Raw genomic sequence first — 12111 nt, 5'->3', positions numbered from 1 at the left:
TAAAAGTGTATAGTTCCACCTTCTGTTATTACATAAAAATAATGAGTCCATAGATTCATGGGTATTGAGGTTGTGAGCATAGTTGTAGGAGATAATTACATGCACCTATTCTATGAGGGAGATGCTGCATTCTGCATTGATGCATGCAGCCCAAAGGTGCTTCTGAAGGCCTTGGGCATCAATTTCAAAAAGAGAATTTATAATGAAAGAGAGATTCTTGATATGCCTGAGGACATGGCAAGAAGGAGGAGGCTCGTTTATCTGTTTACCACACACAAACACTGGGATCACTCGGGTGGGATTCCATACATAATGGAGAACAGCCCGACTACAGAAAGAATATCTGGGTTTGAGGGCTGTGTATGTAAGTGTGGAGACAAGTTCTACTTTGGAGATGTTGAGATAGAATGCCTGTATACACCCTGCCATACAATGGATAGCTTTTGCTACTATGTCGATGGGAGGTTTCTTGCAACAGGCGACACGCTGTTCTTTCTTGGATGCGGGAAATTCTTTGAAGGAACGCCTACACAGATGAGCCATGCCATCAGAAAGGTAAGAGAAAGAGTCGATCACAACGCCATTTTACTATATGGACATGACTACAACAGCCAAAACATTCGATTTACTGAGGAATTCTATCCTGTCCCTTCAAGGATAAAGGAAATGAAGTTCTTGAGGCTTAGAGATGAAATAGAATATAATCCATTTTTTAACCTAGGAAAGATACTTATTGGAGGATCAGAAGAAGAGATGATGGGTAAGCTTCGTGAGAAAAAGAACGTGTTTAATAAGATATGATATGTTTGTGCCGGCAAGAGAGTTTGTTCATTTGAAGGACTCCTTAGATTTGCCCTGTTTGCCGATTCTTTCCATTGTGGCTCTGTTGTTTTCTATTGTGACTTTGATGGCCTTTTGAGGAAAGTAGTATGATCCCTTATTGTAAAAAAACGTGTTGCTGGTGAATAACTCGCTCAGCTTGCACCTTTTCTGATTGAATGTCATCTTCTTCCGGAAGCCATGCTTGTCACTGAATTTTAGCCTTCCATTCAAATATATCTCATTTCCATATACCTGGATATCGCTACCATCCACTGTGAGATAGTGATAACTGGATGCAGATTCAATGTAGAGATATTCACCGGGATTTGGGTTGTATATTATTGTACCTGTGTGGATAGATGAAATCTCGCTAAAGTCCAGCTCGAGCTTGAGATTGTAGTAGGCATCGGCTGACGGCATTGCACCATTGATAGAAATAACCTTCTGAGTATCGAATATGGGATGCGGATAAAGGCTAAACTCCAAGGGGTCACAAAACACTATTGCTGGCCCAGTAATCTCCGATATTTCATCGATTGTGTCCACTATGTGGAGGCTTCTATATGATCTGACTGGAAAGGGGTCTTTAATTGATGAGAACACCTTGCTCAGCCATTCATTCTCGATGCTGATGATTGTGTGAAAGCGGTTGAACTCCGCGGACACAATATATACTGGGGTCACACCTTTTTCTTGAGCAACAAACAATATGTGGAGTAGAACCTCGATGAGCATTGTTGTCATCTCTAAAGGAATGATTGCAACATCAAATCCCAGATTGTTAACGTAGGCAGAAAACTCTTCTATGTTGTGGGAAGAGGGGGGCTTGTCTGTGTTGATGATCAAATAGTCTGAGGAGATGCTGCCAGGTTCCTGGGAAAACCTAGGCTTACTTGCCAGAGAAGAGAGGTAGTATATTGTTCTCCTGTTGCTTAGCTCGATCAGATAGTTTGTCCAGCCGATGAATGTTCCTGCCGGCCTTGGCGTGACCAGAACATCATCGAAATGGCATTTTTCGTTGAATTTAATGAACCTGGCATTTCTTTTGAATCTTTCAATGTCTGCATTTTCTATGGAAATACCGTGTTCTTCTTCGTCTTCATAGTGGATAGAAAGCCTGAGAAGATTGCGATATTTTATCAAGATCTGCTCAAACACAGGCTCCGTGATGTATATGGGGATGTCCTTTTCAAGAAAGAGCACGCCCAATGAGTCTGACCTAGAGACTAAGATGTAGTCTATGTCATCCACAAACTTTGGAAGAATAAGTTTCAAGGGCTTGGGCCCTTTGGTAAAGGAGGGGAAGGAAAAGCACATTCCGCAGATGCTTGATGGATAGTCCAGCAGGAATGTCTGTTCATTTGCCTGGAGAATGTAGCAAGACTTATTTCTGGAAGTGATCCGCTTTACTAAGGCCATTCTAGGGCTTATTTGAATGATAGAATTTGAAGAGTTCCTGGCCCCTATGACTTCTAGCAATACAAATAACTCCGAAGGAATGATTAAGATCATCGAGAAGGAGTTACTGGAAGAAATCAAGTATAATTACAATGAGATAGAGAAGGCCATAGAGAAGATTGCTGTGGACATGGAGAAAGCTGACGAAGATCTGCAGAAAAAGGTAAGAGAGATATATGATGGTGTGGGGAAAGATGGATCTATGCATTGAAAGGTTTAGAGTTCTGTGCATATTGAGTAGGAAAGGACAAGGCTCATTACTGCCAAATCTTTCCCCCCTTGGATGCTAAGAGCATTGTTTGGTTATGAAAAACACTTCCAGATGGTTGACGACGTGTATAAAACAGGAACCATGGGTGAAGAGAAGTTATCAAGACTTATAACATATTTGAAGTCAAAGACGTCCACTGTACCAAGCACGCTCGACTATCTAAGGGCAAGGGCAAGAGAGGAGGTGCAAGTCACGCATAGGCTTAAGACCGGGTCAAGAGTTTTGAGGCAAATTATTGATCAGCTGAGGGGGGTGTCCATTTGCTATGAGTCACGGATGATAAGGATATTTGCAGGGGTGATTCAGGAGATCCTGCAACTGAAGAAGGACGGCAACTTCGAGTACTCTGATCACCAGGAATTCCTAGATGTATTTATACACTTCTTCAAGACTGTGCCGATTAGAGCATATGAGAGTGAGAGATATATCCAAAAGATTCTTTTTATTGCGACAAAAGCAGCTGGGGGGCTTGCCACTATTGAATATGGGATGAGTGATGATAATTATGTGGAGAACACTGGAAGGAGGATGCACTCGGGGGCTAGTGGTTCTTCTGACGATGTAGGCGGCCGGTATAGCCCCAAGAGGAGCATATGTGAAGGGAGAGGAGAGATATCCAATGCTAGGTTTGAGTACTTCTTTTTGGAGGTTATACATACGCTCATGGAGGTGGAAGATATTCTCCGGATCTACTATGACGAGAAATATAAATGGCTTGTGGGATCTCTTATGAAGCATGGAGAGGTGAATAGTGCAAAGAGAACAGAGATATTCAGACTTGTAGCTCGAAAGGCAAACATCATTAGCGGGAACAGTCTTATCTATCACATGTTGAAGCATGCGAGCTGGATAAAGAAGTCTTGTGTGGGAATCCTCACAGAATATCTTGAGTCGAATCTCTATCCTCAGATCATTCTCCAGGTCAACATGAATATCCTGGAAAGGGGAGGAAGGTTATGCAGAAAGGAAGGATCTGACAATAGCAGTGTGGTCAAGGAATGTGAATTTCTTGTGGGAGAAGCCACGGGTGTCCTGAAAAGGTATGATGTGATGCATCTGAACCAGAAGGAGATAGTCCTGAGCTTTTTCAGTATTTTTGAAATGTTCTTTTCCCAAGAGGACGGCGAGTTTTTGTTTATAATTCCATACATAAGAGAGTATTTTGAGAAATGTAAGCCGATATCGGACATATTCTATAGGTTCCTCAAGAAGATTTTTCAGGAGCGGAAGCCCAACAAATATACACGAAACCTCAAGGTCACCATGTTTGGAGAGATCCAAAGATACTTTGTTGTTCATTCGAACTGTGTTCCCAGCACGAGATTCATAACTCTTCTTTTGAATTACACGGGGGATGAATCTATGTCTTTTTGCTGCAAGATATTGTACCTGACAAAGGATTACTTCATGGCCCGGACGCTGAAGCCTTTTATAAAGGAAAGGGTTATGGGGCGGCTTCGGGTGCTCTTCCACGAGACTGATAACAAGGACATACTGTATCTCTTGATGGACCTTGTTGAGCATGACATTTCTAGAGATGACCATTACAAGATACTGTGTCTCCTGAACACCAGGAAGGTTTTGAACGAACAGCTGGTTCGGGAATTATACAAAGGCCGCTATTCCAGCATTGAGGAGGCTTTATTTTCCGAGTTTGGATGTGAGGTGTTGGAGCCCTATGACCTAGAACTAGACAAAAGAATGTATGAGGGAGGAAGTGGAGGAAGTAAAGGTTGCGAGAACGAGGTCTGTGGGGAAAAGCCTTTAAGATGTACTCGGATAGCTCTGATTGATTATGAGAAGCATTTCAGATGATTGTATCCTAGGACTGTATGGATAGACTAGTAGAATAAACGACGTTATTTTGTCATTTGTTTCCCGAGGTACTTAGAATTTGGAGCTTTTATTTGGATAGGGATTTTAAGGGGATGAAGAAGTATAGGCTTCGGCGTGTGATTGGAGAGGGTGCATCGAGTACTGTGTATGGCGGGATATCCACGGCTGGGGAGGATGTGGCTGTGAAGATAACTCCGCGAAGAGGAAAGGCGGGTGACATGGCATACAAAGAGATCAGGATGCTGGACTGTGTCAAACACGAAAATATTGTTAAGGTTGTTGACAAGTTTGAATCTGAGAACCATGTGTATATAGTTGAGGAGCTGTGCGACTTGAATCTTGTTTCGTTTCTTAATGAATACGAGGTTGATGAAAATGTAGCCTTGAAGATACTGAGGATGATACTGTGTGGGCTAAGACACATCCATTCGATGGGAATTATACACAGAGACCTGAAGCTAGGGAACATACTTTTGAAGGGAAACACTGTGAAGATCTGTGACTTTGGACTTTCATGCTACGTAGAGGACAACAAGCATGAATTCTGTGGAACGATGGACTACCTTGCGCCCGAGGTGATTGACGGAAGGAAGTATACTCAGAGTGTTGACATATGGTCGGCAGGGATCGTATTTTATGTTCTACTTACGAAGAAGAAGTTCTATGAGTCTCTGGGTGCCTTGAAGTGTTCTGAAGAACTCAGAGACCTTCTTGGAAGGCTACTTGAGAGGGATGAGACCAAGAGAATCAGCGCAAGTGAGGCGTTGATGCATAGAAGCTTCAGTAGATTCATACCGAGATGCGAGGATTTCAGATGTCTTCCCTCCTTTGAGAAGAGCACGAGGTACGGAATGGTGAAGAAGACCAGAGATTCTGTTGAGCTGGGGGATGCCAGGATAGTGGCCAGGAGTAAGAAGAACGGCCATGGGGTAAGAAAACATCCAGATGCAAGATGCTTATGTGGCGAGATATTTGGATATTCTGTGTTTATTAGGTCTGAGGAGATTGAGCCTGCATTTATTACGAATGGAGACCTGAAGGCATTAAGCCTGCTTACTGCAAACGTAAAGATGGTGAAGGATAGAACACCGAAAATAATAATAGAAAGTGGTGGAGACAAGTTTTATTATATGTTTTCTGGGGGATTTGCATATGTCACGGAAGAGCTTACCTTGAGAACAAAAGACAAAGGATATGAAATGAGTTTTAAAGGTAAAGAGAAGGTGTGTTCTGAGGACATTCCCGATTTTCTGTACGAAGTTATCACAGGGCTAAAGGCCAGAAGCGAAGTAATTGACAGGGGTGTATGCTGGTATACAAGAGACACGCCCATACTAGTGGGTTGTTCCTCACATCAGCAGTTCTCCATGTCATGTGTGTCACAAGTGAGCGATATGAGTATAAGGATGAGGACACACTATGATTACATCGAAAATGTTGGGTGGTGTATTAGAGACGGGCTCAATCTCCTATTTCTGATGAATAGTGGAGAAAGATTTGAGGTTTTATGCGAAGATCTGGCGGTCAGATACAAGGAGAGTGTGCTTCTTATTGACGACGACCTTCCGATGAAACTCAAACACTATTTGAAAAGCATCTCTCCCTTCCTGAGGAGTATTCGTGATGGTTTTATATAGCTGATCAAAATAGATAAAGAGTGTTGAATATTGACGAAGTAAATAAAACTAATGATAGAGGAGATATTTATAGTTGGAGAGGGAGAAAGGGTTCTTTATGGGGATCCGAGCAGATATGTGAAGGGAATGAAGTATCCTGTGGATGAGACACGAGGGACCCGAATGCTACAGACGGCGATAAATGATGTCAAGATATGTGTTTTGTATAGTCTTATAAGCGATTTCTCTATGATGGAATATATCGGGAGGCTGAGAAGAAAGCTTGAGGCGAAGCTGGGAAGGATTTGTGAGAAAAGTGTTTTGGAAAACTATTTTACACTACTTAGAATTGTAAACGGACAGGAGAGTGTTGTGGTGTTTGATGCAAAGAAGAGGCTCATTCCACCCATAGTGAGCAGTAATATGTACCTCGATGTGTCTGAGGACATGAATGTTATTGTTGATGGTGAGGATGTTATACTGAACAGAACCGATGGAAGATGTTATCTTAATGGTGTATTTGGGGAGGAGAGAAGAGTGAAGTTTGACATATGCGGAGCAAAGTCCTCTGTGATTACGTACAAAAGTGCTGGGGAGGGATCTGAAGGGCTTGAAGGAATAAGAGTGAATGTAAGGGTACACCGAAGCAAGACGGAAGCTGTCAGGTACTCATGCAGTAACCTAGAGAGGCCTTTTTTGATGATTTCCAAGGCGGATGGAGGATACGTTTTGAGCTGTCAAAGTGCGACAAAATTTGATTGGCTTGAGGTATGCTTCCCGATTCCAAAGAAAGCATCCAAGGTTGTGAGGAGCCATAGCTCTGGAAAGAGCGTGTATGATGAAAAGAACGATCTGCTGAGATGGACATTCATGAAGGAGGTTGTAAGAAAGGAAAAGATAAGCTATCGTGTGGAAATGTTCGAAGACTGTTCTGACTTGAGGCCCATAAGCATTAGTTTCTGCATCAAGGAATGGAAGGATGCAAAAGTAAAGATAGAAAGAGCAGAATGTGTTGGAGATCCTGGTGTGTGTTTTTGGATCAGATATGGCGTGTCTAGCGGGAGGTATGAAATAAGAATGTAAGGAGAAGTATATCTATGGATGGATTTGACAAAAGTAAAGGCTTGTGCGAGAATCGAACTCGCATCTGCTGATTACGAATCAGCTGTTTTGCCACTAAACTAACAAGCCTTAGAAGCACACGCGGTTAGTCGGCATAGTTTTAGGCGTACTAGCATTCAATAAAGATTTGGATATATAACTTTCACTCTGTAGAAATAAATGAAGCAAGACATGTGGGGTTGGGATGGAGCACATAGATACACAGATTCTGTTTATTCGAAACTTACCGGGGGACATATCGAAGGACAAGATAATGGAACTATTTGAAGAGTATGGAACAATAATACAGATAAGAATAGGAGTGGAGAAGAACACAATGGGTACTGCTTTCGTAGTATATGATGGAGTGGAGAGTGCTAGGAGGGCCATAAGACACATGAACGGATATTATCTTGGAGACAGATATTTGAATGTAGGATACTGGCAGCCGTTTGATAAGTTTCGTTTTATGATGTGGCAAAGATGATTCTAGATGTCCTGTGCGGGGTGTAAGATTGGGCTCTGCGGTGAAGCTGGAGGAAGGCAGCGTGGCCGAGTGGTCTAAGGCAATCGATTCGAAATCGATGGACTCTGTCCCCACAGGTTCGAATCCTGTCGCTGTCGACGCTATTTTTTGCATATGACAGGGAAAATTTTTGATCCCCAATGGCTGCAGAAAGACTTAATCAGGTCAGAGCGTCGATATTTCAAGCGTCTCAGTCTCTTCTTCAGACGCTTTCGACATCTCTTGGGCCCAGGGGGCTAGACAAGATGATTGTGAAAGATAAAAAGACTGTGGTAACTAACGATGGAGCCACGATCCTGAAGTATCTGAACCAACATCCGATCCATGGGATTTTATCAAACATGTCTGCAGCGCAGGATGAGGAGTGCGGGGATGGGACGACCAGTGTTGTTGTTCTTGCAGGATGCTTGCTGGAGAGTGTCAGCAATCTTCTGGAAAGGAACGTCCACCCTTCTGTTATATGTGACAACCTAGAAATTGCTAAGAGAATCGGGCTCAAGTACATCGACAAGGTAAAGATCGAGTGTGACAGAAAGGATTTCATCAACAATGTGTCGACGGCACTATGTTCCAAAATAGCGTCTTCGACGGGGGAGATGGCAGTGGCAGCCATCAAGGGGATGGAGTATGTTAATGGAGACAAGAGCAAGATCAGGATTGTCAAGAAGGTTGGCGGAGGACTTGAAGATGCCAGAGCATACAAAAGTATTCTGTTGGGATGTGATCTCAAAGACATTCCAAAGAAAGCAAAGCTGGGAGTTGTCCAGTTCTGTTTAAGTGCTCCAAAGACAAACATGGACAGTAAGATCCTGATCAACGACTCTGCACTTATGGAAAAGCTGATTCAAGAAGAGAGAAGGTATATTCTGGAGATGTGCAAAAAGATAAAGAAAAGCGGATGCACTCTCCTGGTCATTCAGAAGAGCATACTGAGAGAATCATTAAGCGACCTTGCCAGCCACTTTCTAAAACAGTTAAACATCTTGGTGGTAAACTCGGTGGATAGGAAGGATATAGACTACATCTGTAATTCAGTGAATGTGGAGCCGGTTTCGGAGATAGACTTGCTGAGTCCTGGATCGCTGGTGGACGTTGAAATTGGAGAAGTGGAAGGAATGCTGGAGATCAAAGGGCACGGATGTACAATACTACTGAGGGGGTGCGATGACACGGTGGTTGAGGAGGCAGAAAGGTCTCTGAATGATGCGTTATGTGTTGTGAAATGCCTTGAGGAACAGCCTTTTTTAGTTCCTGGAGGAGGTTCTATCGAAATGGGAATCGCTCTGATGCTTTCAGAATGCACGGAGGGTAATGTCTATGTTCTGAGAGAGATAGCAAAGGCATTTGAAGGTGTTCCCTACTTCCTGGCAAGAAATGCAGGGCTTTATCCTGTAGAAATAGTTTCTGAGCTAAGGAAAGAGCTAAAGCAGAACGATTGTGTAGGGATCAGCGTCAGAAGCGGACATGCTGGAGACATGGTAAAGGAAGACTCTGTGGTTCAGCCTGCAAAGGTAAGTATTAGCGTCATCACCCTGGCAATAGAAGCAGTCTCTATGATTCTGAAGATCGATGACATTCTCCCTGCAAGGAGATAAAAATCTCTTGGTGATTAAAAACTTTATTATGAAACTTTCGAGCACTGCCTATAGAAAGACCCTGTGTCATGCCTAATGCCATCCATGTGCATCGCAAAGCTGCTCGGTTATCTTATCGATGTATGTAGAATCGGACTCGTCCTTTCCACTAATCTCAAGGACCTTTCCAACTAATTCCTTGAGGGATTCTATGCATATTTCTCCTGTGAGAAATCTGTGATTGAGAAGGCTATCTATGGTTGGCCTCTTCTTTGGGTCTCTGACCAAGCATTCCTTCATGACCATCACGGCAAGCTTGTTCTTGCTTGAATATGTAAACTCAGAATACTCCTGCAGCTTCTGAATCTTTTGGATCAGGTTAGGATACTCGTGCAGCGGAGGCTTTGAATGGGCCATTTCGTAGAGTATGCATCCCAGAGACCAAATATCTGAGCTACGGGCAACCTTGGACTTGTTCTGGGTAACAGCCTCAGGAGACATATAGTTCACTGTTCCGCATTGCTCCTCAGAAAGAATGCTTGTTGTGTCATTTCTTATAACCTTCGATATTCCAAAGTCTATGAGCTTCACACGCCCTTTAACAAACAGGAAGTTTGCTGGCTTGAGATCACAGTGGATTATTCTTTCCATGTGAACTCTCTTCACTATTAGAAGCATCTGCTCCCATACATCCTTGATGAAGTTCATACTTAGCCCTCCTTTCCTTATGATCTTCGACAGATCGGTTTCTCCGTATTCCAGCAAGATGTGCAAGTAGTCCTCACCTATCTCATGATCTATAATTTCAACTATCTCGGGCGCCCCTTTGAATTTATACAGCAGATTTATTTCATTGATGTATGAATTAAGCATCTTCTCGTCTCCAACTAGTTCAACTCTTTTTAAGGCATATATGTTATTTCCAAGAAGAACCTTATACACCTTGCTGCTTCCTCCTTTTCCTATTTGCTTGAGTATTTCGACCTCTCTTCCCTTTACAGCTATCTTCTCTCTAGCCCTCATCATCCCAGACCTTGGAGATGAGTTACTTTCCCCAGGGCTTGTTCTTCCCAAGGCTGTGTTTATTTCCGTGGTTATTCCCTCAGAATAGTCTTCCTTCTCGAATTTGACAGGTATTGTTCCGAAGGCCGTGCTGAAATAGCCCTTAGGCTTCGGGTCAAAGCTAGACAACAGAGTAGAACCGTTACCGTCGGCTTTGTTTCTATTGCACAGATTCTCCTTGGATTCTCCAAATGTCGGGTAGACTCCGTCACCTCGGGGCAGAAAACCTTTTCCGCTGCCAGATATATCCTCGGATTCCCTACCTTCTTTCTTCAGAATCTTGCTTCTGTAGTCTTCTATCTTGGATTCAAAATGGCTGGAAAGTTGAAAATCTGTTGTGTGGCTCCCCTTAAGGCACTTTGAAAACACAGACAGGTCTTGCCCGTTCAGGACGCAGGACATTACACACTCCAGGTACTCTAGTACCCTCTTCTTTTCACCAAACTCCTTCACCCTGACAAAGTCAACGCTATGCTGCAGGACTTTGGAAAGATTTTCGTTTCCAGCCTCAATCTCAAACCGAATGTATGCTTCCCAGTAATTGTAAAACTTACAGAACCTCATCTTTATCATCTTGAATGTTTCTCTGGCCTCTGTCATATCTTTTGTTCCATCCATAAGTAGCCAGATATAGTCTAGCCATATCCTTAGCGAGTACTCGTCATCCCCCACGCTTTTCGATGTTGCTTTGTAGTACAGAGATATTTTCCTGGTCTTCGATATTCCCGACTCTTTCTGCTCCTCAAGGTACTCGTAAAGATCCTTGCTGTTGAAGATTCCTTCCATCGGGGCCTTTAAGGGTCAGATGTAACACTGGTTTGTTCCGCCATAGCCTTTTCAATAGCCTTCCCTTGCAAAACAATGGAAACAAGCCAATTGCTAAAGAAAGTTCTGAAGAAGGATACCTTATCCACAGAGGACATTGTCTTTCTCCTGGGAAAAGTAGATGTTGCGATCAGCTGCTCTGACTGCAAAGTGCTGTTTTACAAGAGCGTGGAGAGGGCACTAGTGCATCATTACGAAGAGGCCTATGGTGTTTGCATACCGTCCAGGGTCTACAATATCAATGAGATCCATGGATTGATATTGTTCTTGCACATAAAGAAATACGGGTATCCAGAGGTTGATGTAGACCTCGAAAGGTTTTTTGAAAACTTGTTTTTCAGTGGCATCGGAGAAATGGAGGTAAAACAACTGAAGGAGGAGAACGAAAGACTCACAAAGGAGAATGAAGAGCTGAGAGAAAGGATAAACGAAATGAACAATGCGTGGATAGATAGAGGATTTGAAGAGGGAGAGTTCAGAAGCGTGGATGAGGATGTCCTGTCAAGGATGGAGAGGGATCTGGCTGCACTAAGAGAACAAGTCGACTTTGAGCATCCCTTGATACTGGAGGCATGGTACAGATTAGGAGAGGAATACATTAAAGGCAGGCATTAAATTGAATTACTCTCCTGGCCCCAAATGGAGGGCAAGGAAGAACTAAGGGAATTGCTGAGAAGCATCATAAAGAAGAGCACTGATCCAAGAGCAAGGGCACAGAACGAATATCTGACTGATGAAGACAAAGTGGTGCAGAAAAATGAGAGAGCATCTGTAAAAAAGAGGGCATGCAAAGATTGCACTTGTGGCTTGAAAGAAAAGCAGGAGGTCGTGGCAAGATCTGCCTGTGGAAACTGCCATAAGGGAGATGCATTCAGATGTAGCGGGTGTCCTTCCCTTGGGCTGCCTCCATACGAGCCGGGAGAGGTTGTTTCCTTCTCTACAAGTCTAAATGATGGATTTCAGGACAGCAGTGAATAGAATAAAAGCATACAAAATCAAGAGATGTCCGTTCGTTCTTCC

At 43.2% G+C, this 12111-nt stretch overlaps 11 protein-coding genes and 2 non-coding genes across 13 annotated transcripts; 10 read left to right on the top strand and 3 right to left on the bottom strand.

Moving 5' to 3' along the window:
* Nucleotides 1–57: 57 nt before the first annotated feature.
* EHEL_020520 (hydroxyacylglutathione hydrolase) lies at nt 58–801 on the top strand (the record flags this gene model as incomplete). The annotated part of the gene is made up of 1 exon (XM_003886740.1): nt 58–801. One exon carries the CDS (start codon nt 58–60, stop codon nt 799–801), a length of 744 nt encoding a protein of 247 aa, XP_003886789.1.
* A 27-nt stretch (nt 802–828) lies between these two features.
* EHEL_020510 (uncharacterized protein) lies at nt 829–2241 on the bottom strand (the record flags this gene model as incomplete). Its single annotated transcript, XM_003886739.1, has 1 exon — nt 829–2241. The coding sequence occupies one exon, from the start codon at nt 2239–2241 to the stop codon at nt 829–831; it is 1413 nt and encodes a 470-aa protein (XP_003886788.1).
* Nucleotides 2242–2287: 46 nt separating this feature from the next.
* On the top strand, nt 2288–2491 carry EHEL_020505 (uncharacterized protein; the record flags this gene model as incomplete). The annotated part of the gene is made up of 1 exon (XM_059743482.1): nt 2288–2491. The coding sequence occupies one exon, from the start codon at nt 2288–2290 to the stop codon at nt 2489–2491; it is 204 nt and encodes a 67-aa protein (XP_059599465.1).
* Nucleotides 2492–2563: 72 nt separating this feature from the next.
* On the top strand, nt 2564–4366 carry EHEL_020500 (uncharacterized protein; the record flags this gene model as incomplete). The annotated part of the gene is made up of 1 exon (XM_003886738.1): nt 2564–4366. One exon carries the CDS (start codon nt 2564–2566, stop codon nt 4364–4366), a length of 1803 nt encoding a protein of 600 aa, XP_003886787.1.
* A 113-nt stretch (nt 4367–4479) lies between these two features.
* EHEL_020490 (catalytic protein kinase) lies at nt 4480–6024 on the top strand (the record flags this gene model as incomplete). The annotated part of the gene is made up of 1 exon (XM_003886737.1): nt 4480–6024. One exon carries the CDS (start codon nt 4480–4482, stop codon nt 6022–6024), a length of 1545 nt encoding a protein of 514 aa, XP_003886786.1.
* Nucleotides 6025–6075: 51 nt separating this feature from the next.
* EHEL_020480 (uncharacterized protein) lies at nt 6076–7086 on the top strand (the record flags this gene model as incomplete). The annotated part of the gene is made up of 1 exon (XM_003886736.1): nt 6076–7086. The coding sequence occupies one exon, from the start codon at nt 6076–6078 to the stop codon at nt 7084–7086; it is 1011 nt and encodes a 336-aa protein (XP_003886785.1).
* Nucleotides 7087–7123: 37 nt separating this feature from the next.
* EHEL_020470 lies at nt 7124–7194 on the bottom strand. The gene has a single exon. It is a non-coding gene; the product is annotated as a tRNA-Thr (tRNA).
* A 115-nt stretch (nt 7195–7309) lies between these two features.
* Nucleotides 7310–7591, top strand: EHEL_020460 (uncharacterized protein; the record flags this gene model as incomplete). The annotated part of the gene is made up of 1 exon (XM_003886735.1): nt 7310–7591. One exon carries the CDS (start codon nt 7310–7312, stop codon nt 7589–7591), a length of 282 nt encoding a protein of 93 aa, XP_003886784.1.
* Nucleotides 7592–7646: 55 nt separating this feature from the next.
* Nucleotides 7647–7728, top strand: EHEL_020450. Its single transcript has one exon. It is a non-coding gene; the product is annotated as a tRNA-Ser (tRNA).
* A 42-nt stretch (nt 7729–7770) lies between these two features.
* On the top strand, nt 7771–9225 carry EHEL_020440 (TCP-1 chaperonin subunit delta; the record flags this gene model as incomplete). Its single annotated transcript, XM_003886734.1, has 1 exon — nt 7771–9225. One exon carries the CDS (start codon nt 7771–7773, stop codon nt 9223–9225), a length of 1455 nt encoding a protein of 484 aa, XP_003886783.1.
* Nucleotides 9226–9297: 72 nt separating this feature from the next.
* Nucleotides 9298–11052, bottom strand: EHEL_020430 (mitogen-activated protein kinase; the record flags this gene model as incomplete). The annotated part of the gene is made up of 1 exon (XM_003886733.1): nt 9298–11052. One exon carries the CDS (start codon nt 11050–11052, stop codon nt 9298–9300), a length of 1755 nt encoding a protein of 584 aa, XP_003886782.1.
* Nucleotides 11053–11127: 75 nt separating this feature from the next.
* Nucleotides 11128–11706, top strand: EHEL_020420 (uncharacterized protein; the record flags this gene model as incomplete). Its single annotated transcript, XM_003886732.1, has 1 exon — nt 11128–11706. One exon carries the CDS (start codon nt 11128–11130, stop codon nt 11704–11706), a length of 579 nt encoding a protein of 192 aa, XP_003886781.1.
* Nucleotides 11707–11730: 24 nt separating this feature from the next.
* Nucleotides 11731–12069, top strand: EHEL_020410 (uncharacterized protein; the record flags this gene model as incomplete). The annotated part of the gene is made up of 1 exon (XM_003886731.1): nt 11731–12069. The coding sequence occupies one exon, from the start codon at nt 11731–11733 to the stop codon at nt 12067–12069; it is 339 nt and encodes a 112-aa protein (XP_003886780.1).
* Between the last annotated feature and the right edge of the window lie 42 nt (nt 12070–12111).

Source organism: Encephalitozoon hellem, chromosome II (assembly GCF_000277815.2).
Source record: "Encephalitozoon hellem ATCC 50504 chromosome II, complete sequence".
Lineage (NCBI taxonomy): Eukaryota > Fungi > Microsporidia > Unikaryonidae > Encephalitozoon > Encephalitozoon hellem.
This window is presented reverse-complemented; position numbering and strand designations above follow the sequence as displayed.